At 35.9% G+C, this 25,903-nt stretch overlaps 3 protein-coding genes across 4 annotated transcripts; 1 reads left to right on the plus strand and 2 right to left on the minus strand.

Moving 5' to 3' along the window:
• Positions 3,446-5,054, minus strand: LOC18783005. The gene is made up of 2 exons (XM_020560239.1): positions 4,790-5,054; positions 3,446-4,189 (listed from the first exon to the last, which is right to left on the minus strand). Exons 1-2 carry the CDS (start codon positions 4,962-4,964, stop codon positions 3,528-3,530), a joined length of 837 nt encoding a protein of 278 aa, XP_020415828.1. The 5' UTR covers positions 4,965-5,054; the 3' UTR covers positions 3,446-3,527.
• Positions 7,076-8,471, plus strand: LOC18784514 (transcription repressor OFP14). The gene has a single exon (XM_020560238.1). It carries the CDS (start codon positions 7,318-7,320, stop codon positions 8,191-8,193), a length of 876 nt encoding a protein of 291 aa, XP_020415827.1. The 5' UTR covers positions 7,076-7,317; the 3' UTR covers positions 8,194-8,471.
• Positions 9,103-25,857, minus strand: LOC18783470 (regulator of telomere elongation helicase 1 homolog). 2 transcript variants are annotated; one of them, XM_020560236.1, is made up of 24 exons: positions 25,120-25,857; positions 24,289-24,545; positions 23,271-23,434; positions 22,416-22,497; positions 22,170-22,317; positions 21,787-21,943; positions 21,227-21,510; positions 21,036-21,081; positions 19,337-19,478; positions 19,092-19,246; positions 16,860-16,951; positions 16,681-16,779; positions 16,518-16,586; positions 15,665-15,751; positions 15,035-15,094; positions 14,811-14,932; positions 13,918-13,975; positions 13,744-13,849; positions 13,093-13,191; positions 12,484-12,560; positions 11,789-12,391; positions 10,701-10,846; positions 10,269-10,350; positions 9,103-9,973 (listed from the first exon to the last, which is right to left on the minus strand). In XM_020560236.1, the coding sequence occupies exons 1-23, from the start codon at positions 25,219-25,221 to the stop codon at positions 10,278-10,280; spliced, it is 3,228 nt and encodes a 1,075-aa protein (XP_020415825.1). In that variant the 5' UTR covers positions 25,222-25,857; the 3' UTR covers positions 9,103-9,973; positions 10,269-10,277. The 2 variants fall into 2 exon arrangements, with proteins under 2 accessions (XP_020415825.1, XP_020415826.1); XM_020560237.1 differs by lacking the exon at positions 25,120-25,857 and having other exon boundaries at positions 24,279-24,323.

Genomic DNA, 25,903 nt, shown 5'->3' on the forward strand with positions numbered 1-25,903 from the left:
GCCATCTAATACGTGTACAAAAAGTAGATATAAGCAAGCATGCATGTGCTTCATACTTAGGTTGGAAGACCAGTGGGTCACTGTTTGAATTGGGATGTCCTCACTTTCTCACTCAGACCCATGTTTCATTTCAGAAAAATTATTTTCTTCTCTCAAAATTGTTCAAACCAAAAGTAAGTAGGGTTTCTAAGCATTATGGCGTCAACACGTTTATATACATATGCAATTTGGCACATCTGCCAGTGTGTATAGATCTCAAAATCAATACAGCTTTGAACAGTTGAGACTTGAATTTACAACAAAACTGTATTGATTTTGAGACTTGGAGAACAATGTATATAGTTTTCTGAACTTATGGCCCATATAAGTTTAAATTCTCGAGAAATATGTCAACAATGTATATCAAGTTAAACCCTCCTTCACGTGTAACTCTTCTTAGCAGATGGAGATGAGGGTTGACGGCTTCGAACACAGACAACCATTAGGCCCCAAAAACTTATTAAGGATATAATTCATAGGCAGTTATTTTAAGTGTAGCAAAAAGACTCTTACATTATGAAATCTTCTTTTCTTTTGTGCTTTCAATTCTGCAACTTGTTTTAATGGTACCGTTACTGGTTTGGTAGATGAGAGAATCAGAGTACGTGTGGCTGAAGAAAGGGATGCAATTACACACACTCCTATCATTTTCAGCAAGCATTCCTTTATTGGGCAAAGTGTATGGTGTACAAAAATGGTCCAAAGGATATCTTGAAGACTTGAATTGGTCCCATAACAAGAACAGCAACTCATTTAATGATTTTGAAGGGCAGCAGGCACCAAGCTGATCCTCAGCAGCTAAAAGGCATGACGATGGTAAATGCTTAAAGCTTATTGTTCCATCCAATTTACCAGACTTACTCAACTATATTCACCAAATCCGACCAAAATATTAAATTCATCTGCAAAGAGATAAACTACTTTGTCTTTCTCAAAAGGTTGAACTTAACTTTGCCATTCTATATGAGAAATCATAGTCACTGTTTTTAAAATAAATAAAACTTAAATGGTTAAGATGCGACACATAAATAACTGTTATACGCCTCTAAGAGCATCTCTAATGGCCTCTTGAATTTTGAATGCTTGATTTGGCGAGCCACACCAGCAAAACCAGCTTGAACATAAGCTAGAAACTAATGGCATTTTAGTTTTCAGTCTTCATTTATTAAAAAAACTAATCACCTACCTAACAAAATTTGTTGTTTAACTTGTGCTTGATCTCTGGGCTCAAAGAGCTCTTAAAGCCTGGTTCGTTAGATTTAGCTGCACCATTGCTGTTTGGACTTTCATCTGAACGTACGTGCATGATTTAAAGACTGGAGTTGACGGACAAACTAATGGAGGTATGAAACTGATAGGAGTGTATGCAACCCAAGAAACAAACAAACAAACAATCCAAGGTTAAAAATATAGCATATGCATCAAACCCATAAAGAAAAATAAAAGAGAAAAAGAAAAACAAATAATTAATATTCATGAGCATGAGCCTGTCTGCTCTGCAATGCAAACAGAATAAGATTATATGAGACTTTTATTATACCGACAAAAGGAAGGAAGGACAGGGCTATTCAAAAGAAATTCCTATCTAGTACTATTAGGGGCAAAAAAAGCTTTGAACAGTTGAAACCTGAACAAAACTTGGAGAACGACTTGTAGACATGGAATTTTTGGTGAATTAAATTTCACTAAGTGAGAAAATAATTAGAGTTTGGTTGATTAAATTATGGGGTTCATAATTTGGTCATGTGGCGTACGACTCATAAAATTCGGATTAGTTGTCAAAAGTGACACGTGTTGACATACGACGAAGTGCATCAAACGGTTCAAAGTGAAGACAAAATTAAAGGAAAGAATATTCTGTGATTGACTTTTATTTAAATCAAATATTAATCAAGTCAATCAATCAAAGATAATTTGGTTAAATTGCCAAATTATTGGAATTGATTTTAGATCAAATCAAAATTCCACAAAACAGAGTCCTAAAGAAGGAAAGCTATTTAGGTCAAGTGTCCTGTAAGGGCCTATAAATAGGAGGCCTCAAGACGAAGGAAAGAGGCTAAGAAAAACCTAGTATTCAGAAGAAACAGAAAACTCTCCGCATTCTTCACCCTACTTTAGAAGAGCCATCAAGCACAACAAATACGTGCCGGTTCTTCCACTCTAGAAAAATCTGAAATACCCAAACAAGCTTGTGCTACTCGTTTGATCAAGATCAAGTCTCTACGATCCTTGTATCAAACACAAATTTTCTTTAAACACTTTGGAGATCGAATCAGAGGATTCAATACAAAGATTGTAACCCTAAATTTCATAAATATAAATATTATTTTATACACGTGTTCTTGTCTCATTTGTCGCAGAAAATTCGTGTCTACACTACTATAAGGATGTTCTGCATTGGTTATATCAATTGTGTGCTGAAGTACTGAGTCAACCACAAAACAGTTTATTATATGCACATTATTACATTTCAGCTGACAGAAATGTATAAATAACAAGAAATTTGGCTGATAAAACTAAAGGCACAACATAATATTAGACACTACGTACCCATGCATGCCCCATAAGCTTGAGTTATCGGGGAATGTCAACAATGTATATTAAGCTAAAACTCTCCTTTATGTGTAACCCTACCCGGAATGTGAAGATGAGGGTTGAAGGTTTCGATCATAGACAACCATTAGGCCCCAAAATCTTATCATGACATAATTCATAGGAAGTTATTTTGAGTATATAGCAAAAAAGACTCTTATTATCAAATCTCTTTTTCCCCTTTTTTTTTCTTTCAATTTTGCAACTTGTTTTAATGGTACCGTTACTGGTTTGGTAGCTGTGATAGTCAAGAGTACGTGTAGCTGAAGAAAGTGATGAAAAATAGCAGTAGTAGTTTTCTCCTTTATTAGATAGCAATTATTTTCACATTTTTGTTGAGCATTTGTCCCACATTAGTTGGGATAAATGTCTAAGAACTCCTTTATTCGAATTGAGTCTAAGGTAGTCCTTATGAGTCTCATTTTCTAGACGAGGCTTGTGAAACATAATATGTTTGAATGTTTACCGATTTAATAAGTCAAGTTCTAGCATTTATAAGTTCACCAAATAGTGGACATGATTAGTCTAATTTAATTCAATAATTCATTCGAAGCAGAACCACCGAACGAGGCCCTATATATCTCGAATGGTTTGCTCTCATAACAGTGCTCCTTAAAAAGATATTTATCTACCTCATGGCTATAATCACCCACCTAACAATGAGCTCTGGATTCAGATTGCTCTTAAAGCTGGTTGGTAAGCTTTAGCTGCACCATTGCTGTTTGGACTTTCATCTAAACGTAAACGATTTAAATTTGTTGATTATACAGGGAAATCTGGCTGTTCTAAATTTTAGAACTGTCGCAATCACAAGTTTAGGAAGAAGCACTTTTCTGTATAACACTAAAGTAGATTTGAAAACAATTCTTGACACAGTTGGAGTGATATATCCAAGGCTACATCAAAGAAAGCCCACATATAACAACTACAACATAAACACTAAAATCTATGAAAACCCCACGAATGGCTTGGTAAACCACCAAACCCCTCTCCAAGAGCTTCACTGCCTCAACCCAATTATGTCCATCTTGAGGGACTACAACTCTTTCTTCCTCTACATCCTCTCGTCTCACAAGGATCATTCGTGCCAGAACAATTGTTACGTCAGTAAGCAGTATAATGTACAGAGGCCTTGAGGCCACAACGCTCTCCGACTTCACCAAGTTCACTCCAAACAACGCATAATCAACATAAGACAACACTACCAAGAATGCTATTATGAGAGCACAGAAAATGCGCATGTTCTCCGATTCTACAATGCACGAGTTTAATCGTTTCGAAGTGAAAAACCTTGCCCTCCGATGTGTGATTGCAAGTTCTGTATCGGTTGGTGGTGCCTTTTGAACTATTGATGTGCCCAATTGTGGTTGAACTTGGGTGGTGCCATCAACACCATGGGGTTGCAAAGTATTTGTAGTTGTGTCACATTGACAAGATGAAGGTCCATCTTGGCTTCCAGTCTCTGCATTGTTTTGCCTTGAAATGTCTTCATTGCTAGCTCCATGTACTTTCAGCAATGTAGAATCTGCAGGGGTGCCATCTTTACCCTCAGTACCAGCTGCAAACCAGGAAAATTGATAAGAAAACCACCCATTAATCTATTCAAACTCCATATGAAATAGTAACAGTAGTTTCACATCGGTTGGGATAAATGTCTAATAACTTGCTTGGTGGCTCCGCTGCACTGGATTGAAATTGAGTCGAAGGCAGTCCTTACGAAATCAACCTCTAGATTAGATTTGTAAGATACTTGTCCGATTTAATAAGTCTAGTTCCAACATTTACAGGTTCACGAAACGATGAACAAGACAATAGCCTAATTTAATTGAAATAATCCAGTCCAGACCGAACCACCAAACCAGACCCTTTATATCGCCTAATGGTTTGCTCCAATTTGTCTGTCCAACCCAAAGGCAAAGACAAACGAACCCAGAGCACAAATTTTTTATTAGACCCAAAAGAGGGACAACTTGCCACCAATTGTAGATTTGTCTATAGTGTAAATTAAATTATATATATATATATATATTCAATTAATTTTATAAATTAACAAAAGCATGAAACATATGATTTTACAGAGTCATAATTAAGAACATGAAAAGGGTTGGATTTAAATAATTAAATTAAACAATTAGAAAAATTAAATAATTAATGGTACCATTGATGCGACGGGTGTGCAGAGCGCGATCATGTGGTGGTAATGAAGGCGATGGTGGCGGTGAGGGAGGAGGGAGAGATTGGATTCGGCCGGTGATGAGAGCCATACGATCCGATTCTCTCTCTACAATTCTTCTTCTTCTCTCTTCTCTGCTCGCGTTGTTGTTCGATGCCATCTCCTTCCCACTGCTTATTGGATTCTTTCTCTGTCTATTGCCTTGCCTTTCAGCCTTTCAGCCTTTCGGCCTTTCAACGAGTTCGTGCCCGTCAGGTATTTCCGTTAGAGATCAATGCCTTTACGATGTCGTTTTGTTGGTCAAGAGGCTAACTCTTTTTTTTTTTGGGTCGAAAGAGGGAACTCAATTTACATCTACTGGACCGGTTTGGAGTTGGGCCATGAGCTAAGGTTTACATAAAAAAAAAGTTTTAAAAATAAATGGATAAATATTGTTTTTTGGTTTTATTCAATATTGCGTCCGTTTCAATTGGTTTGTAGTGTTTTGGGTGCACTCTTTATAGTTTTATATTATTTTTTTTTATAAAAATAAATGGTTTTATTCAATATCAACATCCCTAAAAAATGAAATAAAGATCTAGGCTTTGTAAAAATACAGTCGATAATTTTGATAAATACACCCAACGACACCAATTCTTAAGAAAGAAAAAAAAATCTAAATTCGCCCATGCTGAACAAATAATTAAAAGAACTAATAAGCTTATTAGAAAATAAACCAATTATGCGACACTAGAGAACGCCCAATACGTGTTTTTGATTCGTATTTATTTAAGTTGTAATTGCAGATACTGTAATTTGTTATTCTGAAGAATATTTTAGGTATAACTAGTTGTATACAATCGGTAATAGGAAAAGTTTCTTATAAGAAAATAATTAAGCTATACAAAGACTTTATTTGAATTTACATTTTACCTTTTAATATGAATTTGCCGTTTCTGTCGTTACGCGGCAGATTGGTATTTTAGGTTCGAGTAGGGGTGCTTTTGGTTACTGAATCATGGATTTTAATCATTTTGTGGGTTGTGTGTGTGATTCTCTACAGATCAATTCTTATTGTTGTGTTTGATCATGAGAGAAAATTTATCCATATTTAACACTATAATTGCTTCGTACTTGTTTCTATCCCCTCTTATCAATAAAATAATTTCGTCCTTTATAAAATAATAATAATAATAACAGAAAGACACTAGTATGACCAATATATATATATATATATATATATATATATATACTATCGTTTTGACAATTGTTAAACTTGAATTCTAATATTTACAAGTCAATATTTTTTTGATTTTATATGTTTCTTTAGACAGAGAAAGTCCCACTTCCAAAAAAAAAAAAAAAAAAATCCATACACAGAGGAAGTCCATGGTTGAACCCGTAAAAGCTGGATACAATTAAGCACCTAAATCATTGGGGGTAAATGTCAAACCAGATCCGAATGGTGATGTAACCACACTGTTTGCAGTTTGAAAATACAAAGATAAAACAACACAGATGGAAATTAAAAGCACTTTTGGAAAAGTTAAAAATCAATACTCTTGGAGAATCTATATATATAGCAAAAGGCAGAGAATGGTGAAACATTCAAAATACTAGAAAATATCCTTGGATAAGGCAAACATTAAGAATTGAAATTATTAATTAAATGAGGATAATATGGTAAATTCACACTTTTCATATTTAAAAAATAAAAATAAAAAGAATAATAAGATAATGGATCCTATTTTTATGGACCACAACTACCCATTATCTTTTTTAATTCTAAAATAAATTTAAAGTTAAAAAAAAAAAAAAGCCTCTCGCAGGTGCGGAAGCGCGTGCAGAGAGGCTAGTATATATTCAAATTAACAAAAGGGACGGTTATAGAATCGCAAGATTAAATGAATTGACTTATAAAGTAATTTAATCACCCCAATTTATTATCATTCAATCCAAAACTCCAGCTAATGACGTTATTAATGTCCCACATATTGTCCTTAGATTTAGCATTAGATTATTGAGTGTGATAGCAACACCACCTAATATTCCGATGAGATGTTATTAATCCACTCAAGTTTTAACACTTGGTGAAAATATATATGTTAAGTTACTTATTCAAATTTTTTTTATCGGTAAATATGCACGTGTTATAATTTAGACAAATTACTTATTTATGTAGTGTTACGATCACATCGAAAAGTTAACCAAGCTATACAACATATTTATAATTTTTATAGCAAACCCATTATGTTGCTTCCAAAACAGTCCTAAATAGTTTACCATGTCCAAAATTTTCAGAAATGGTCAAAATCTCGGAAAAATAGTCAATAAATCCACATACGTTCAATTATTTCCATCCATGTTGCTCCTCAGTATCTGAAAATTCCCATCTAAATTAATGCATCCGTTTTCCAAAAACAATTGTATCTTATGTTACTTTCTTTGCTTGTTTATTTATAAACCACTCCACCTCCAAACTCTTTTCACTCAAAGCCATCGCATTCACATTGCACAAAAACCTCAGAAAGAAAATGCCCAAGAAACTCCAAAAGTATCTCCGAGATTATCTCTCCAAGGTAAAGAAACCACCCCCACAAATCCTGTTTCCCTCCAGAAAATGGATCCGATCAGGTTGTAAGCACCCAAAAACCCTATCATTTGCCATCAATCGTGGCCAAAAGGACGCCCACAACGACAAGGATGATGCAGCCTCACTCTCGGATATTGACCAGTTTTTGTTTGAGAATTTCAGGTCACTTTATCTGAAAGACGACGACGAAGTTGAAGACGATGAAAGTGAAAAAAGGGGTAAAGAAGTCCGTCGCACCGAGGTCTTTTGGGATAAAACTCTACGCTTGAAAGAAAGTCGTGACGAGCATCACGGCACTGAAAGCTCAGGCGGGGTTTTGTTTGAATCCCCTCGATTCAATATCGATCCACCCGCGGTGGATCTTTGTGGCTCTCACCGGTTCTTTGTGTCCCCTGGCCGAGCATCGAGCTCAGTCATGGAGGAGGCTCGGCTAAGCACCACCACCACGTCCGAAGACTTAGGCTCAAGCTCAATCTCAACTCCAACCCTAAATGACTCAGCCACTACGTCGAACTCTAATAACAATGATCATGCAAAAGACGTCACGCTTCCCAACGACTGCATCGCCGTCTTGACCTACTCCCCAAGCCCCTACCACGATTTTCGAAGATCCATGCAGGACATGGTGGAATCCCGTCTGCGAAATCATGCAAAGGTTGATTGGAATTTCATGGAGGAGCTTCTGTTTTGCTACCTGAACCTGAACGAGAAGAAGTCTTACAGGTTCATATTAAGTGCCTTTTCGGATTTGATTGTGGATTTGCGTCAAAATTCGGACAGAAGTTCTGAGAGGTCGTCGTCGTCATCAAAATTTTGAAAATGCAAGAAAAAGGGGGTCGTGGATTTCAGCAAAGAATTTGAACATGAAGATTGGTGATACAGAAAATATTAATGTATTTTAAAGATTGTTAATTTTTTCTGGGTTTGTTCTCGGTAGTGCTCACATGCAAAATGCTTTGCTTGTATTATAGACATGATGTAGCTTTCAAGAAAATGAACAGACTTTGTTTATCGTTTAATTTTTTGTACTTTTGTGATTTTTGGTGAGATTTTATGGATATTTGATAAGGTCTTGTCTGTTACATGTTCCCCGGAGCTCAGATATATAGGACCTTTAATTTAATTATTTTTTTTTGGAGCTTTATTTTAGTATGTAGTATGATGGGCCAATGATATATATAATATATAAGGGTGACGTACAAGTCATATGGCATGCGTAGTACAATAATGTGAAACAATAATTTCATAATGCCAACAGCTAAAAGAGAGAATTGCCCCATTAATCCTAGACAAAAATAGTGACCCAAAGACATGTATATCGGAAATAAAAATGTTTAGTTTCTTTTATGCAAGGAGTTATTCCTCTTTGCGGACAAATCAGTATGGCATGTGTGCATAAACTTCTCTTTTTGTAATTTTAATGAGTTATTTTTGCGTGTGTCAAACTGTTGTTTGTCGGTATGAAAGAATAACTTTTTACATGGAAGGAGCCAAGCAAGTGTTCTTCTATAAAATGTTTGTGTTATTTGTCATATAGATTCTCTTTTGGATTTGCCACAATGCAACATTATTGATTTTTATGTTTTTCTAGTTATGTGGTTTCTAACTATAGCCTTACAAGAAAAGAAAAGAAAAAAAAAAAAAAAAAGAGGAAATTTTGGATAGGGGTAATTTGGAAATATTGATGGTTTATATATTTTCGGTCAAATGTTTCCATCAGACTTGATTTTGACTTTCATGAACAGCTTGCAAAGTACTATCTTCTTCAAACTACAGAGAAGCCAAATTCAATGTCATATCTTCACCGAGGACTTTTAATTATACAAAGTGAGGCAGAGCAAGAATGAATTTTTATATAGCCAAAATTTCAAATAGATCTTGAAAACCAAAACCAACTTTTCTAAAGGCAACATAAACAAGGTCACTGTGGCAGCAGCAGCAGCTACAACAACATTGCTACAGAATTAGAATAATGAATGTTTGACTGTCCCCGGGCACCGCCATACTTACAACGCCCAGGTCACTGTGGCAGTTTGCCACTTGTATATTGAATTGAACTCACTTCATCATGAAAGGCTGCAGAAGCCAATAAGCAAAGTGAAAGCTGCCTTTGCAACTAATTCTCCATGTACAATTAGAGCTGTAGCTTTATATTCAACCACAAAACAAACTGTAGCTTCATGATCCAGAGCATCCTTTCGAAGTCTCCTACGCCCAAGAGACCTCACAGAAAATAGAGCAGTTTCTTAAACCCCAGTAGCATTGAGATAATCCAGAGTAGCTTGACCTTAAAAGGCAGGTTCTTCTCTTATATCCATATGAATGGCAAGAGGCAACAATTATCTGCTTTAACATTCAGGTAAGCCCAGCAAAAACTACCAATCAGAAAGTAAGGTGTGACTAATAAATTGTATATTTCAGGAAAGATACTAAGGCCCTGAACTTGACGATCCGTCTTTCTTCATCGACTAAACTGTCATTTTCTATCATGTAAACCACAATGATACAAGTATTTACACGTCCCCAACTGCTCTAGGAAAATTCATGAAGTTTTATGGAGCCAGACACACAAAAACCCTCTTAAGAGTTTTATTTTCCTGCATGACAAGTATTTTATTAGAATAATTTATTCAGAAAATTAGAGCTAGGCACCTCAACAAATTTCATCTTTTAAAACACGATCTGAACTATCTAAATTTTCTGTTACACCTTACATTAGGAGGATTTTTTTATAAATAATTTAAATAATTTTTAAGTACACGTAAGTAGATATCAACCTATCAAATTAGAGCATCTTAAGGTTACAGATAAAGTAGAATGGACTTTTAAGTTTATATCTCATTCGCAGCAAACGTTATAATTCAGGTCTTTAAGAATTCTAGATTTCCTTACCTTGGATATCTAGAGCCCGTCATTTGTTTGAAAATAGTGCTCATACATAGAGTGATACTTTACTGGGATAAAATCCTTAAATCTGTTGACAATTGTGACAGAGAAGTAGTGAGAACCTGAAATATGATATGTCAAACTCAAAGTCTGTGTTTGTGTGTGTATGTACATACACAGAGAGAGAGAGAGAGAGAGACACACACACACACACACACACACACACATTTGTGATATTTTACTCATTGGTTACTATAAAACTCATGATCACCAACCATTCATCAAAATTCAACAGCTCATATTCAAATTCTTAAAAAGCTTTTCTTTTGGAATAAATGTTAGCCGTTGGTTTTTGAAACAACAATTGGTGAACCACATTTTCATGCTCACCAAGCAGAAAATATGAGTCTATATATGAAGTATAGATAGGAGAATTACCTTTTAAGAAGAGGAAGCCTCTCTCGTCCGGAAAACAGGCTTGCAATGGATTGTAAAACTTCATTCATCTTCATAGCTTTGGACTTAAGTGCCTTCATCAAATTTACAAATTCTTTATATTCCAAAGTGCTAAGTTTTTCTTCAACCTGTAACGCATAAGGAAAACATCCAACAACCCCAAGTTGTTCATTAACTATTTAACAGGAAAACTGTGTAATTCCAGAGAAGGAACACTACCTAACACAATCCTGACAGAAAAGTTCTATAAAGTTCAAATGCCTAGCTACTGAATTAACAAATTTACACGAGGGATTCAGGTAGGCCATTAGAAGAAGAGAGGGTTATTTCTGGAAATGTCATAGTGAACAAATGGTAGACTATTGATGTATTTATGTTTCTCAAACTCGAGGAAGATGTTTCAAAAGTGTGAAATTCTTATTTCTCTTTTTTTTTTTTTGGCCATTAGCCTTTCTTTTTCTCTCTGTTCTTAGTAAGTATTCCACAAATTGTAATTTTCTTTCTTTGGGACAGAACCACATAGGTTAAACTTCAGTACCCTTTAAATCTACTTCATGGCTTCAGTATGTACTTTTCAACCATCCTCCCTCAGCCTATTGCGGTGACCCCACCAAACTGCCCCAGGAAATGAACAAGTAATTACTGCGTGTGACTCATGCAACAAGTCTCTAATCTTCCCGAGGAGTAAACACTTTTAACTATTATCATGACAGTAGTTCACAAGACAGTTTTCTGCATCATTTTCAGTCCCCGGGTAAATCCTTTAGTATCCAATTCAGGGTAATAAGTTCTAAAATAGACTAAACAATGCAACAAGGAAATAATTAAGCATCATGCAGACCAACCTGTAAATATAACAAAACGAGTCTAAAGCAACAAGAAGCATGTCAGCTTAAGTTGTTTCTGGAAAACATGTTAAACATATTTTATATGCATTATGAGCCATCCCCTATCAGTTTCTTCTCAATGGTCCTTTGAATAAAAGCATGCATTAACACAAATCAATAGTTTATATTGCTTTCCAGCCATGGCCTATGAGAAAAAAGCATTTGCATCATCAGAACGCTCACCTGAACTAGAAACTCAGATCCTCTGGTTTCCTTATCACCAGAAAGCACAGGGATGGATATTGCACTTTTGTTTTTGTTACTCAGAAACTCAGCATCTCCCTGTTGTATGATCCTCTTGTCTTTACGCAGCAATGCTGAACCAACTTGGGCATTTTGTGAACTTGAACTGTCAGATATATGTGAACTCTCACTTCTCAGATTAATATTGGGAAAACCACCATATGAATCAGAATCTTTTGCAAGAGATGAATGCTTATTAGAGTTGTCAATAAGATGTACTGAGTCATGCTCTGTGCTTAATTTACACCTTTTTGCAGAGCAAGGTGTTATTAGTTCTTCGCCTTGTTTCTCATTTTTGCCAGGAAAACCAAATACTTTACTATCTTGACATTGCAGAGTTTCCCTCTCACAAATAAGCAGCTTTTTCTCATTTCGGAATAGATTATTTGAACACTTCAATGACACAGACTGATCCTTACAGGAAGTAAGAGATGAGCGATTGGCAGGAAGAACTTCCCCTAACAGGCTTGAAAGTTTGTCCCTGCCAGCTTTTAGTAGGGAAGAAGATGACTTTACAAGGCTGTCTTGACTGACTGCTGTTGTCTGCAAGCACAAATAACTAAGAAGCATATCACACTATAAAACAACTTATGACGTAACTATGAGTGTCTGCAGAGGTAATAATTAAAAATTACCGGAGGGAGAAATTTATCCAGATAAAGTTTTTCTGGAGGTTGCTCAGTTTTCAACTCATATATTTTCCCAGATGTTCCTGTAAAATGAATAAAGGTAATCAACATAAGTAGTCACATCACAAAACATGAGAAAATGATGCTTTACATCCCAAAGTGATTTATGCAATTTTGTGGCCCCAGACATTTGTATCTAAGAAATTCCAAAAGCTAACAGATATTCTAAGTCCATGTCACAACAATAACTTATGGATTTTCTTTAGTCACGTGTTGCAACTTATCCTTTGCAGATAAAATGAAAAAAGGTAAATCAGACGCAATGGTACTTGGAAATTCAGTTGAAGATCCCAGTATGATAAAAGCACAACAGTAAGGCAACGAAGAGCATTACCAACTTCCATTTTACATCCTTGCATATACATGGTAAATGATTTTGAATTAAATTAAGAGAAAATGCAAGTTTACATGATGCCTTGTTACTGGGAAGAGAATTCATAATTAACAAAGCTGATTTGAGTGCAGGCCAGTGCATGAGCCTATTTTGTTAATATTATTTAGAGCTAAAAGAGGAGAACAAAAGCAGAACGTGCAGGCAAGAGAGAAAAGACCTACCATGAACTGAGGTTGATGAACCTACAGAATATGGTTTATGATCGAACGGGGCTTCATTTGTCTGCTCATCAAGTACTGAATTTGATGTAGAAATTGCATCTATAGGAAAAAATATGACAGAAAGGTGAGTTTGACGAATGATGCAGTGACTGTGTAAGCCAGTGGAAAAGAATATGTAAAGACAATATATAAATTAACCAGTGGTACTGTCAAAGCTAGTGTAAAAGTCTCTTCAAATGCTTGATTATTTACCCTTTATCAGGGATTTAGAAAGGTCACCCACAGGAAGGGGGGTTAAGACCGCATCTTTCCATTCAAATGATGCATGTGGCAATACCTTCATAGGATTTCCCCACTTAAATTGCTAGTGAAATTGTCTAATTTCAAAACCACGTAGATGGTTTGAACAAAGCACTTGTTTTCCCATCATGACAAAAGCATGAAACTTTTTCTGTTCAATTAGAGCATTGGTCATAACACAAAACTTGTGAGCCTAGTAAGTTTTGGTTTGTACTTATAATGAGATAAGAATGTATATGTGATATGCCCTTCAAACATGATTTTCATAGGAACATTAACCATATTGTTAAAAGCCTCAGATATTGAGAAAAAACCTAATGGATATTTGTTCTTTAAACGCACTATTCTTACCCCATTTTTCAGTTTGTAACAACTTCAGCTTTGTAGGACCCCGAGCTCCTCCATCCCGAAAGAAACGGGTCAACGAAAAAATTACATCCCCAAATTTGGAGTAACACTGAAAATGGACGTATAAGTACAAAAGTTTTCTTATAGATCAAAAGGTTATTCCTAAATAGAAAGCACCTTTATATGAGGTTGTATCCAGAGCGATATTTGAGATTGACGATTTGGTTGTGCAAACCTGTTAATAAATCCAAAATTAAACAAAGTACATATACACGTACAAGTCAAGAGGTCAGTGTTGCTAATTAAACCATAAACGATTATAGAAACCTTTTAGAATGTGAGCATCCAACCCAAAACCAATTGGCAATGGGTGGAGAGGCCCCAAGATCTTTTAAAGCACTTATGCAAGGCTTCCATTCTCAAATGTGGGACAAATACTCTCAACAAAACCAATATTTAAAAAAAATAAAAAATCTTTAGAGGAATACATATTAAGAACAGAAAGGTTTTTTAACTACAAGCTTGTGAGTCTAAATCCAACATGGCATTTGACAACAATCTACAAATCAAAATAAAAAATGGGCAAGGCCCATAAACATTAAAGATCATCCAAAGTGGCTTCATATCTCTGGTAAACGCTATAAAAACAAAGAATTGAATAAATCGTTTCAGAATCCAGTCTAGTTCAAATGAATTCTACCTTTTTCCTAGAAAAGCCAGGTTGTAGAAAGAGCTCGAAATTTGATCTATGGAATTGGAAAACTAAAGTCAAATATTGTAAATTGTTAAAGGTTATATTTGAACTATGCTTAGTCAATAAAGAACTATTACAGTAGAATTTTATTGTATTCTCAACATGTTTCATGGGGATGGGTGGAAGAAAATCAAAAAGTTTACAATTACTTACAGCATCAACATTTTGAAACTAGCATCTGGTTGAAAAAGAATGTAAAGTTGATCTCACACTAAACCAAAATTATGCATTTTAAAAATATATCTGATAAGCAAATAACATGAAATCTTAATGAAAGCTGTCAGCAAGTCGTGAGATAGCAGCGGGGAAAAAAAACCTTTCATCACAAAAAATAATTGCTCCATAATCATGACGATGACGGATTACACGTCCAACAGCCTGATTTACAGCTCGTAATGCTTGTTGATTGTACCAGTCTTCTCCAGTCAAAACCTCCAACTTCAGTGTTTTGATAAAATTAGTAGGAAAATTGGAAAAATAAACAAGGAAAAGCACCTACTAATTTAAAGTGGCATCTCACATCAAACATTTGGACATTACCTTACATACTTGCCTCTGGGAATATGCCTGCTGATCCAAGTATTCACGTTTCAGACGAACCTGTTTTATGTTGTCATCCCACAAGAGTGGAAATTTGAACAAGACCACAGTAACGAATTGAAATATACAGTGAGAATATGCCAAACTGATAATATCTAGATAATTACTAAGTATTATTATGAAAAATAATGTTATACACGCACAATCATATTCGAGGTTCTGTATGTTTAGATATGTTTATATGCATGTATGTTTACAAATATGTAATTTATTCACAACGAATGTTCACTAAACACATCTTTCCGTAAACAAACTTGTGCAGAAGATTTCTGTCTAATGCCTAACTCTCAATAATTTCACTCAGTCAGCATCACATTTAAGAGGTAGATTCAGGTAAATAAGCAATTGCAGTAGTTTCCATATTATGTTCAACATTTGTAATCAATGCTAGCACTCAAGCAAAGTCAAAGATAAAATCACAAATTACCAGCATGACTCAGTGTCAATAATCAAAGGTATAATGCTTCACAAAATCAACGGTCACAACTTCAACTTTTTAAAACAGCCACGACTTTCATAATGCACACATATAAAAAGTAATCTGAAGAAAAAATGGGGGGAATTGTCAACCTTAGGATCATTCCTTGTGGCAAACGGTAGACCAGTAATGACTACAGCCCTTCCAGCGTGATCAGCAAAATCTAGTCCTTCACTTACCTGACAAATTATTTTAAGATTTCAGGGAGGTCTAGAGCAAATACATGTAGTAGAATATAAGTGTCGGTAAGCACCGAAAGAATTCATCCACATTATGATAGGAATGCCTCTTGAAATCGGGCGAGATCCTGCAATTCAGCATTAATTTCTACTTTTCTAGCCTCATAGGCAGTCTAAAGCAGATAGTGTCTGGAACTATCATTGATAGCAATGTCATTCATAATTTGTGCACTCATCATGTGTGTCAGTACAGTGCAATAAAGGCCATAAAAGATTATGTTCAGCACAAGAGATGTATTTCTTTGGGAATCATAACACATTTCAAGGCAGTTTTCTTGTGACTTAATTGAGATACAAGAGCCCTTTCACAAAATATGACCAAATAAAGGATCATAAAATAAGCATGCCTTGTGCAACTTATTGACTCTCTAAAATTTGCCTATTTTCAGCATCTCCAGTCTCTACTTACCCTCTTGGAGCCACTTAAAATGTGGTAACCAATGCAAATCAAGCAGTTCAAATGCTCTTATCAAGTAATCTCACATTAAAGCATCACAAGGCGAGATTGATGCCAGACAAATACAAAAAGGTTTAGTTTTGAAGCAGCTTATTAAGAATATATCGTAGATTTTCAAAAACCCCTATTGTATGACAGTAAAAATGTTCATAACAAATGTCTGTCAATATTCCTCAATCAGCACAAGATGAAGAAGTCTTCCAGAGCAAAAAATTGGACTATTTCTGAAAAGTCAGGAATCAGACATACCTTACCACGGCAAACAGCAAAAAATACTGCACCAGAAGCTGAGGTGTCCTTCAGCTTAGCCATATAGTCCTGCCAACAATATAATCGAGGGAACATGTGATGGAAGACTATATACTTATAAATAAGAAAAAATCGCTGATTGCTTGTACATCATGTCAGTTACCTCAATTGACAAAAGAAACAATGAAGATTGTCTAGGTTCTACAACAGGTTTCTTATGTTTGGAGATTCTTTCCCATATTGTAGTTGAATTGGCATGGCTCTGCATAAGTAGAAAATAATGTGTCATAAGACGAAAGCAAACCAATTTGACCTCTTCACAGAATCTATTTGATTCCTTACCGTATTCTTCCAGCAGGCAATGCATTGGTCCAAAATGTAGTAAGACGGAAAGAATACAAGCAATCCATCGGGAACGATTCGAGCAAAATTGACTGAAACATGAACGTCAAAGAACATTACGTTTTTCGTAAGTGATAAACAATAATAACCAGTCTACAATTTGGACACTCTCCATTTTCCTTAAAGTTAGGTGCTTAGATTCAAAATCCAGTGCCATGCCTTGGGCTTCCAAACAAAGATGATCCTTGGGGTTTAGTTTGTGCCCAGTGGTTTCTTCTGCCATGACAAGTAATTGAGGAATGGACACTTTAGCACTTTAACAGAGGACAACTCCAAACACCACTGCCTCCTCCTCACCCATTCATCTTCTCTCGCTCCAAACACCACTACCACTCCCACCATCTTTTCTCTCTACAATCTCCCAGCATGTTTTACAAAAGGGTGGCCAGCTGGTATGGAGCATTATCTGGAAAATGTTGCTGGGTGGGATGTGGGTTTTGGGTTTGGATATCCAAAAATTCTGTGCAAGTGATGGGTTTTGGTTGGTTCAGTGAAAGATTCATGTGGTTGGTGTAGTAAGAGGTTTTATGATCTTGATATATCATGGGGATAAATTTCAGGAGAGAGAGAGAGAGAGAGAGAGAGAGAGAGAGATGAAACTATGCAATTTGAATTAAAAAAACAATGTCACTGACAAGCAAAAGTCATCACTGACAAAAAGCCGATGAAGAATCAATCACAACTTGTTACAACAATTGTTGCATCAGACTGCAACCAACTTCTCTCTCTTCTTTAGAACAACAGTTGCAAAGACATCAGCATAAACTGGTTCTGTATATTTGCAGCTTGCTGTTAACAAAATATGGTACAGGTTCATTCTTTACAGACCCCTTTACTTCTTCACATAGCCCACCAAAATTATTTTGGTTGAAGAACTTACTCTTTCATTCATCCCTGAATCTTTTCTTTATCCTAAATTAACCTTTTATTTATTTATTATTTTTTTGTTGTTGAAAAGAAACATAAATTTATTAAAGTAGGAAAGCTAATTACAAAGAGTGGATAAGGTATCAAGAATCTGGGAAAAAACAAGTAAAAACAAGAAAGTACATCTCAAAAGGATGTAAAATAAAACATGCTCACCATACGAAAAATTCTAATCTCACTTCACAGCTGCTAACAAATCCAACATTATAGAAGAATAAGAGTAATCCTTAAGATCAGCTAAAACCGATGCCCATAAAGCTGCCCAGAACCTTTTTCTATCCTCTTTTGGCTTCTAAAAGTGATATTAATCAAAATTAGAATTAAAAAAAAACCCCATGTTCATGGCACTGGAAGGCACCTCACTGCCGCCAAAGAGAGGGAGTGAGTGGAGGAGAGAGGACAAGGGAAGGAGGAGGGAGGAGAGGAACAATGAGAGGAGGGGGAGGGGAAACAGTTTGTTTCAGGGGAAAAAAATTAAATAATTGGAATTATAAAATTACAAGAAAGAGAGAAATTTGGTGGGCTAACCAAGCAAATAAGGGGGTCCAAATAAAACCACCCGGTGTTACACTTTCTGAAACCACAGGAAATAAAAGTCTCATGAAATAAACCACATGGACCACCCGTTTTTTAGGGGTAACACGAGGTTTTTAGTATTTTATCTTAGATCTATGTATGCTTATTCTTCTTTTTTCTTTTCGGTTATGCCTTTCCTAGGCCCTTGTTCTTTCTGTGTACGTGCACAACCATGCTGCAGGTGTGTTTATGTGTATTCTGTTGAGTCCAGGAGGCAAGTCTCCTAATAAAATACCTTTCTCTCCATGTCAAGAGCAAGAGGACACAACTTTTGAACCTTATGAGACTAAATCATCAATGCATCAAATGCAAATCATCCAAATTTAATTTCTACTTAACTTATATAGTCAATGTCTAAGCCTAATATGACCCTATTTACACATCAGATGCATACAAGAAAATTTTAACGCACATATTACCGTGCACCACTGTGACGTATTTGACAAATCTAAAATCCCATGAGTACAATGAATTCATAAAAGCATTTCATCCCAATAATAAGATTGAAATATGAAATAAGCAAATTTTGTGTTTTGGAGGAACAGGGGTTCAATGAAATTATTAACCCTTTCGCATTTATCAAAATAGGTGGTACCCAGACCAGTGGCATGTTAAATGGCAACTAAAATCCCAATTTATTTTACTATTACCAGCAATTACATTACGTACCAATGGCATTTCCAAGGTCCCGTTTGTACTCCAGAGAATCACGATTTCTATAAGAGGAGTTGAAAGAGAAACCAGAAGGTCCAGCTGGTACAACTCCAGCCCATATCTGATTCGGGGTAATAACATGAGGGTTTTCCAACCGCACAGGGAACTCTCTGAGACACAAATAAACCATTGTCTTTAAAATAATTTAAGCCAGCCACACTAAAACCAAATGGAAAATAAACTGCACAAAAGCCACTTACAGTTTCAGTTCCTGTGCAAATGAATCCAAGGGAGATAATGTGCCAGATGTCAGTATAATAGAGCCCACATTCATCTTGGCGAATTCTTCCATTGCAATTCCAGGATGAAAACACCACCAGCTGAGTGTCCTAGATGCCTTACCTAGAACGAGAAGGATAAATATATCATTGTCAATATCACAGGAAAGAATGTCATCAATCACATGTCATGAATATGAAAATTTAAAAAGATCAAGCTACTGTGCTTGGTGCAGAGTTCAAATGAGGTCGCTTCATAAGACAAAAAACAAACAAGGCTTCTTCTTTTTTCAGTCAATAACAAACAAAGCTGACTAGCAAACTAATCAGCTGATTTACAGCAAAAAGGACAAGCCCCACACACTCATCAGCTCATTTATGGCTCTCCACTTCCACATAACCAATCTCTCTTATCCTCTATTTGGTTGCATAGAAGACAAAAACAGGATACATATGATCCTTGAAAAAAGTCGTCTCTTTTTCATCATCCATTCGATTTTCCCCAAACTCCTAGTGTTCCACTTCACAATCTGAAAGTTTAATGAGAGATACCACTACCGACACTGATTCATAGTCATCACAACACATAAATCGTCAAATACTTCTCAGAACACCTAAAATTTATCTTGTAGAATACAAGGTGTTTCTGCAGCAAACAAAAATTAAGTACATATGTGGGCTTCATTGAAACGGAAGCTGATCACAAGACAATAAACCCAACTGAAGTCTACATCTGCTGTTGCTTTGTCTAAATTAAGGCTTCTTTTATATACAAGGTAAGCATCTGCATACAACAACCCAAAGGGAAAGAATAGCATACACCAAATTGTTTGTTCACCAATTCCAGCAGAGGGCTCAAAAATTAAGAGGAACTCTAACTTGAACCTGTCTTTCTAATATCACGTCTTAGAATATTTGCATCTCTTCCACTCCCTCTTAGTATTGTCTACTACACTTGCATCTGGGCAGACCTCTCAGTTCTAGATTCATGGAACTGAGAACGTACATTCCTGAGCTAATCTGGGTTTAGTTTGACATAGAATAATTTAGGGAAGTCATGTTGTATGACTTGGTTAGAGTGACTTGTGAAATGACCTGAAATTTGAACCCCGGAGGGGCAGAGCCACCCATTTTGAGATCTAATTTAGTTTTACCATCTAAGATGTAGCTCTCATGGCCCCAAATCTGCTGCCCAAGTTTCTCCTAAGCATAAGTACAGTCAAATATGTAGCTAACAAGCATGCATAATGCCCTTTAACTAAAGAACAACTCTTGAATATCAACATCCACCTTACTGAAAATATCACCTAAGTATGACACATTGTCTTTCTACTTTGGAGCCTTATAAACTGGAGTTCTAAATCCCTCATCCCTTATTTCAAACTAGGTAGTCCTTTATTTGAATGCACTTTAGCCATTGATTTGGAGGGACCGAAGGGGAGAGAAAAGTAAAAAGTCAATAAAAGCTTGATCATTAATCTTTATCAACAACATTATAACATCTTATGGGATTCAAAAGAAAATCTTTTATATGTCAAGTTAAATGACTGCATGACACCATTAGGATCCCAGATCTAATATTTTTATAATGCAATAAATATTAGAACACAAAAATCAATCTACTACAGTTACATGAAACAATGAATCTCAGTTCAAAATATCAGAAAAGGTCTCCAATTACCCTTTAAACCATCAATTGCGGCTGCTTCAACTTCTTGTACATGAACCTAAAATGAACAGAAAGTGTTCCATATTCAAACAATTAGTTCATTACACATAATGGACTAACAACTAAGATTAATATTTGAAGTAAAGAAAGCTCCCGATAAAGTCCCAGGTGATAATAACTAGCAGACCAATATCCAAACTTACACGATAGGATTTTGCATGGTTATTGTCTGTATCTCTGAAAATTAAATTAAACATGTCACTAATGCTTTCCAGCCGGCAGACACTTCGATTTGCCTTGTTCTGATTTTCTTCCTCCATAAGTACAGTAGCATCCTCAAGTATTTTAATGAGCTTAGGGACAGTATCCTGTGTGATGTTTAATTCAGCCAGGAGTTCATAGATATAAGGCCCAGGCTTAGTGTATCCCAATTCCTTGGATTCGATAGGCACTTCAGAAATACGCTTCTCAAGCTTCAAAAGAAGCGCTGCAAAATATGCATTGTTAAATTGTAAAAATTGTGACCAGGTAAAGTTTTATAATGAAGAAAGGACTAAAAGAATAACAAAAGTATGCTATCTTAAAGAGAACGTCAAGTAAAGGGGTTTACCGAAACAACAAAACCACTGCAATAGGATTTTAAAAGGCAATTTTCCCATAACAAAACATCGCCAGTATAGCGACTATGCACTGGAATACTACTGATTAGAAATGGCAAGTTTGGTAAAAATTGAATACTGACGAATGGGCCAATTAGGTTTACCTCTGAGAATTGCAAAGTCATCTGGATTCTGTGATTTATCGGTTGATTCTTCCCTTCTTTTCATAGAAAGGTCAATACAATTTTTCGCTTCAGAAGTGCAAGCTGTAAGAAGCCAAGAAGGCAAGTCAAAGGAAGCTGCATCTGCGCATATGCTTTCCTGCATTGTGTTTAGGTTATGTAAGCAACAAACTTGTGTAATGATTCAAAATTACGAATTCTGCACGAATATGAAGTGAATATTTGTTTCAAAGTTGTGTAACTCCCAAGAGTCAATGAGAGAACAAAGAATACAATATTCAGAAACCAGCATATATAGTTTTCAGATATTTACAAAAAATTGGAGTTTTCCCTGCCCGAAAATAACACTAAATTTTATCTCTTACCAGGTTGTGAGCTTCGTCGAATATGAGAATACTGTTTTTCCAATCTATCTGTAGCGATTTTCTATACCCATGATCAATAAGATAGTTATAAGGTGCAAATAATATATCAACAACCTTATGGAGTTCCCTTGATAAATAATAAGGACACCTACAAGAAAGTTGTAACAAGTTAAAATAAATAGGAGAGGGTGGGGGGCTGTAAGTTATCATTTACTATAGTAAAAGAACACAGACAAAAGAACCTACGGCCCTAATTTTCTTCCAGTATTCACCAAATCCTCGATATCAATAGGTTCATCTCCAAGATGAGGATTATTCTTTAAGTAACCTACAATAGAAGAACCAACATGTATAAAAGTTAGATTTTCTTAAATGCTATGACATCAAAATAAAATCCATGAAGAAGCAGTCAAGTTACTGCAGTAGATGGCACAGGAAAAAATTCCTAAACCTTCCTGACCAGATCAATCATCAATAACATCATCCAGGTTATTTTTAATAAGTAACTAGTTGGACTTATTTAGGTTAAGCAATTTCATAACTCAAAACTCATCTGCACATTCACTTCCAGAGATTACAGGGGCACACACACTCAAGCACGCAAGCCAATAAAAAATCATGAACAAATCAGGAATTTGGGGAAAGAGAAACAAGCATAAAAAAGGTTTTTACCAAAAAAAATCCAACTGAATGCTAAATACTCATAACAAAGTAGAGCAATGCCACACTTTTTTGGTTTTTGAGGAATGGAGAATTGTATAGTCATCTTATTCAGCTAATTTTGGGAGAATTTTCAAGGTCAAATCTATTGTATATAAAGAGATACGTCTATATAGGGGGAGAGGGAGAGAGGGCTTTGATGATGCGGACTATCAGTCTCAAGACAACTTAACATTAGAAGAAAGGACACCACACTTATCCGGTCGTGTAAAATAATGGTGACACTCAAAATGGCTAATATGTTTCCAAGTATCCTAGGGAATAAGTTCCATAACCAAAATTGTTCGAACATGTGCTAAAATTCAGAAAACTTAACGTTACAAGAAAGGACAGCCGCATACGTGTATATGTACTATGTACACTAACAAGCACAATATTTACCAGAACCACGAGAATAATGAGCACAATGACGCTTTTTATCCTTTGTTTCCTTAGTGCGCCGGCAGAGGAAATGGCAAGCCTTTGTCTGTGTTCTTCCGCGTAGTAAACTCACTTCCTCATTAATGCATAATTGTTCTCGAGACCCCAACACTACCATTTTCGGCCTGCATATTGTCAAATATTAGTTCAGTTCCTTATATTTTTAAAATTCAAACGGAAAACAAACAGAGAACTCTAACTACAAAGAACAATTCGTTGGGCAAATAGAGAATAATTCCACACCACCAAAAACATCTGAAAATAAATTCATTCCTAAAAAAATTAGGTGTCAATACTGATTTTCACAGCTGATAATTAGAGTTGCAACATTTGCTAACGCAACTGTAGCAAATAAGCTGGTAATCGCCAACAACTCAACTAATTACAGTATCAAGATAGATGCCAGAAATTCTATGTTATATCTAAGTAATGAATATGTTACACTATCAATAACTCGAAAGCAAGTTAAAATCTTTCGGACTAGAAATCACATGTAGCCATTAGGTGGTAAGATAAAAATATACATGCAGCTAATGAACGTTTACGTTGCTCCACAAGCTCAAAATTTGTTAGATAACACAGGCTTCAATGTACACAGAACATCAACCTAGAAAAGCAACAATAACATATGTAGCATTGTTGAGATTGCACCAACTATTTAAAGATGAAAATACAATGAAATAACAACTACAGAAGAATGGGTAAGATTGCAAGTCCCCGAACAGCAATTTTTGAGGGACATTGCAAACTGGCATAATCCTTTTGAGTAGAAAAGAACAAATGAAAAGGCACATGGGACATTCATTTATGTGGCACCCCAATATCAGGAAATAACACTTGAGCTGTGCATCAATAGATGGCATAGATACAAGAAATGGATGAAGAGAACAACAAAAACAGCAATGATAATAGCAACAGTAATAATGATATCCAAGGCTTAACCAATATTGAATAAGTGCAAAATCATACCATAACTGACCTGTAAGAGCTTCTTTTCAACTCTTTAATTACTTGCCGGATCTGGCTGTGAGTGCGGGATGCATATATTATGGTAGGAAGATCTTTTGTCGCGGACTGTGACAACGGAACACCTGATTTTTCTCCTGTGATCTGACTCATCTTGACATTAGGACCAGTTGAGAAAACACCCAAACTCTTCCTCCAGGCCAATGTGGCACAGAGAAGACAAAGGGTTTTTCCAGTTCCAGTGGGACTCTCCAGCAGTGCATTACTTCTCTGCAGCATTTTACATGTGCACACAAGTCACAAACTAAACCACTGATCCGAAGAAGGCAAACCTCCTGCCAATGTGGAGTCCGGAAAGGGCAAGACATAAGCAGCCATACCCGTTTCCGGATAGGTTGTTCCCAACCAACAGGTTGACTGGGGCAAGCCTTCCCACAACAACAACAATGATAATGATGTTGATAAGTCTTTAAAATATTCATACAGAAATTAATTATGATCAAAGCCAATAAGAAGAACACCACATGAAGAGGATCCGTGCTATTAGAGCACCAAAATCAGGTTACCCAGCAACAGCATTCTCAAGATTGACTCCAAAATCATCCAAATGTATGCTTATGTAAGCTCAGGTACACACACCTTACATGATTTGGAGTTACCCTTATAAAAAAAATCTTTAATTTGACCCCAAGTCCGTTCAACTACACACTTCTCTATCACATACACGTCTTAAAAAGCACCAAACTGAATATCAAAGACTACCCCATAACAAAAACAATTTGAAAAGGCAGACAACAACTTGTGGTATTCATAGCAAGAAATGAACTTGAAAAATGAAGCCTACTTCTTGGAGAGATTGGATGACTTTCTCCATGTAAACGAGCTGGCAATCGTAGGCTTCGAATGGGAAATCCACATCGATGCCTCTGATGTTGTACGTCGGCATCTCTTTAGTCTCCGGCGCTGGTAACTAGAAAAAGAGCAAAAAATTTCGCGAGAAACTGAAGATTTCGGTCGGAAAGTTAAAATCTACAAACCCTAGAAGCTAGTGGGGGGAAATATAGTCTGGTAGAGTGAAGGATTGCGTATTTTCCCGCCATCTTGCTCTGTTCGGCTGAACGGGTCTCTTCACGTGCGTAACACGTGCGGAGTATTGTGCTACCTTTTTTCTTATTTATTTTTCCTTGCCATTGGGGTATTGTGCTACTTTTCTTTTTTTTCAGAAGTGATTGTCTCTAATCTAAGGAGAGGTAGAAATTTTTTATATATTTTTAGTCCAAATTTTTTTTTATTTATAAAAGTTAGAATGGTATAAATTTTAGTTCTTCCATAAAACAAGTAGGATACTCACTAAAGTGGGTCTAGACATCTCACTCATTTTTGAAGTTGAATCAATTCCACCCCTTTCTTATGTGCATCACATGTGATGGAATTTCTAGTCATTCTTTATTGGTTTTGAAGAAAAGCAATAAGATATCATTAAAAACAAGGATATGACCCAGTGTGAAGAGGATTAGGCGAGCATCTCTACACATAAGAGTTCAGGCATCGATCTAACAAAGTAGTCTACCTTCCTTATGTATCAGAATCAAAATAACTCTTTATCTCTGATAGAGCACCCCCAACCC

This window comes from Prunus persica, chromosome G3, assembly GCF_000346465.2.
Source record: "Prunus persica cultivar Lovell chromosome G3, Prunus_persica_NCBIv2, whole genome shotgun sequence".
In the NCBI taxonomy this organism is placed as follows: domain Eukaryota; kingdom Viridiplantae; phylum Streptophyta; class Magnoliopsida; order Rosales; family Rosaceae; genus Prunus; species Prunus persica.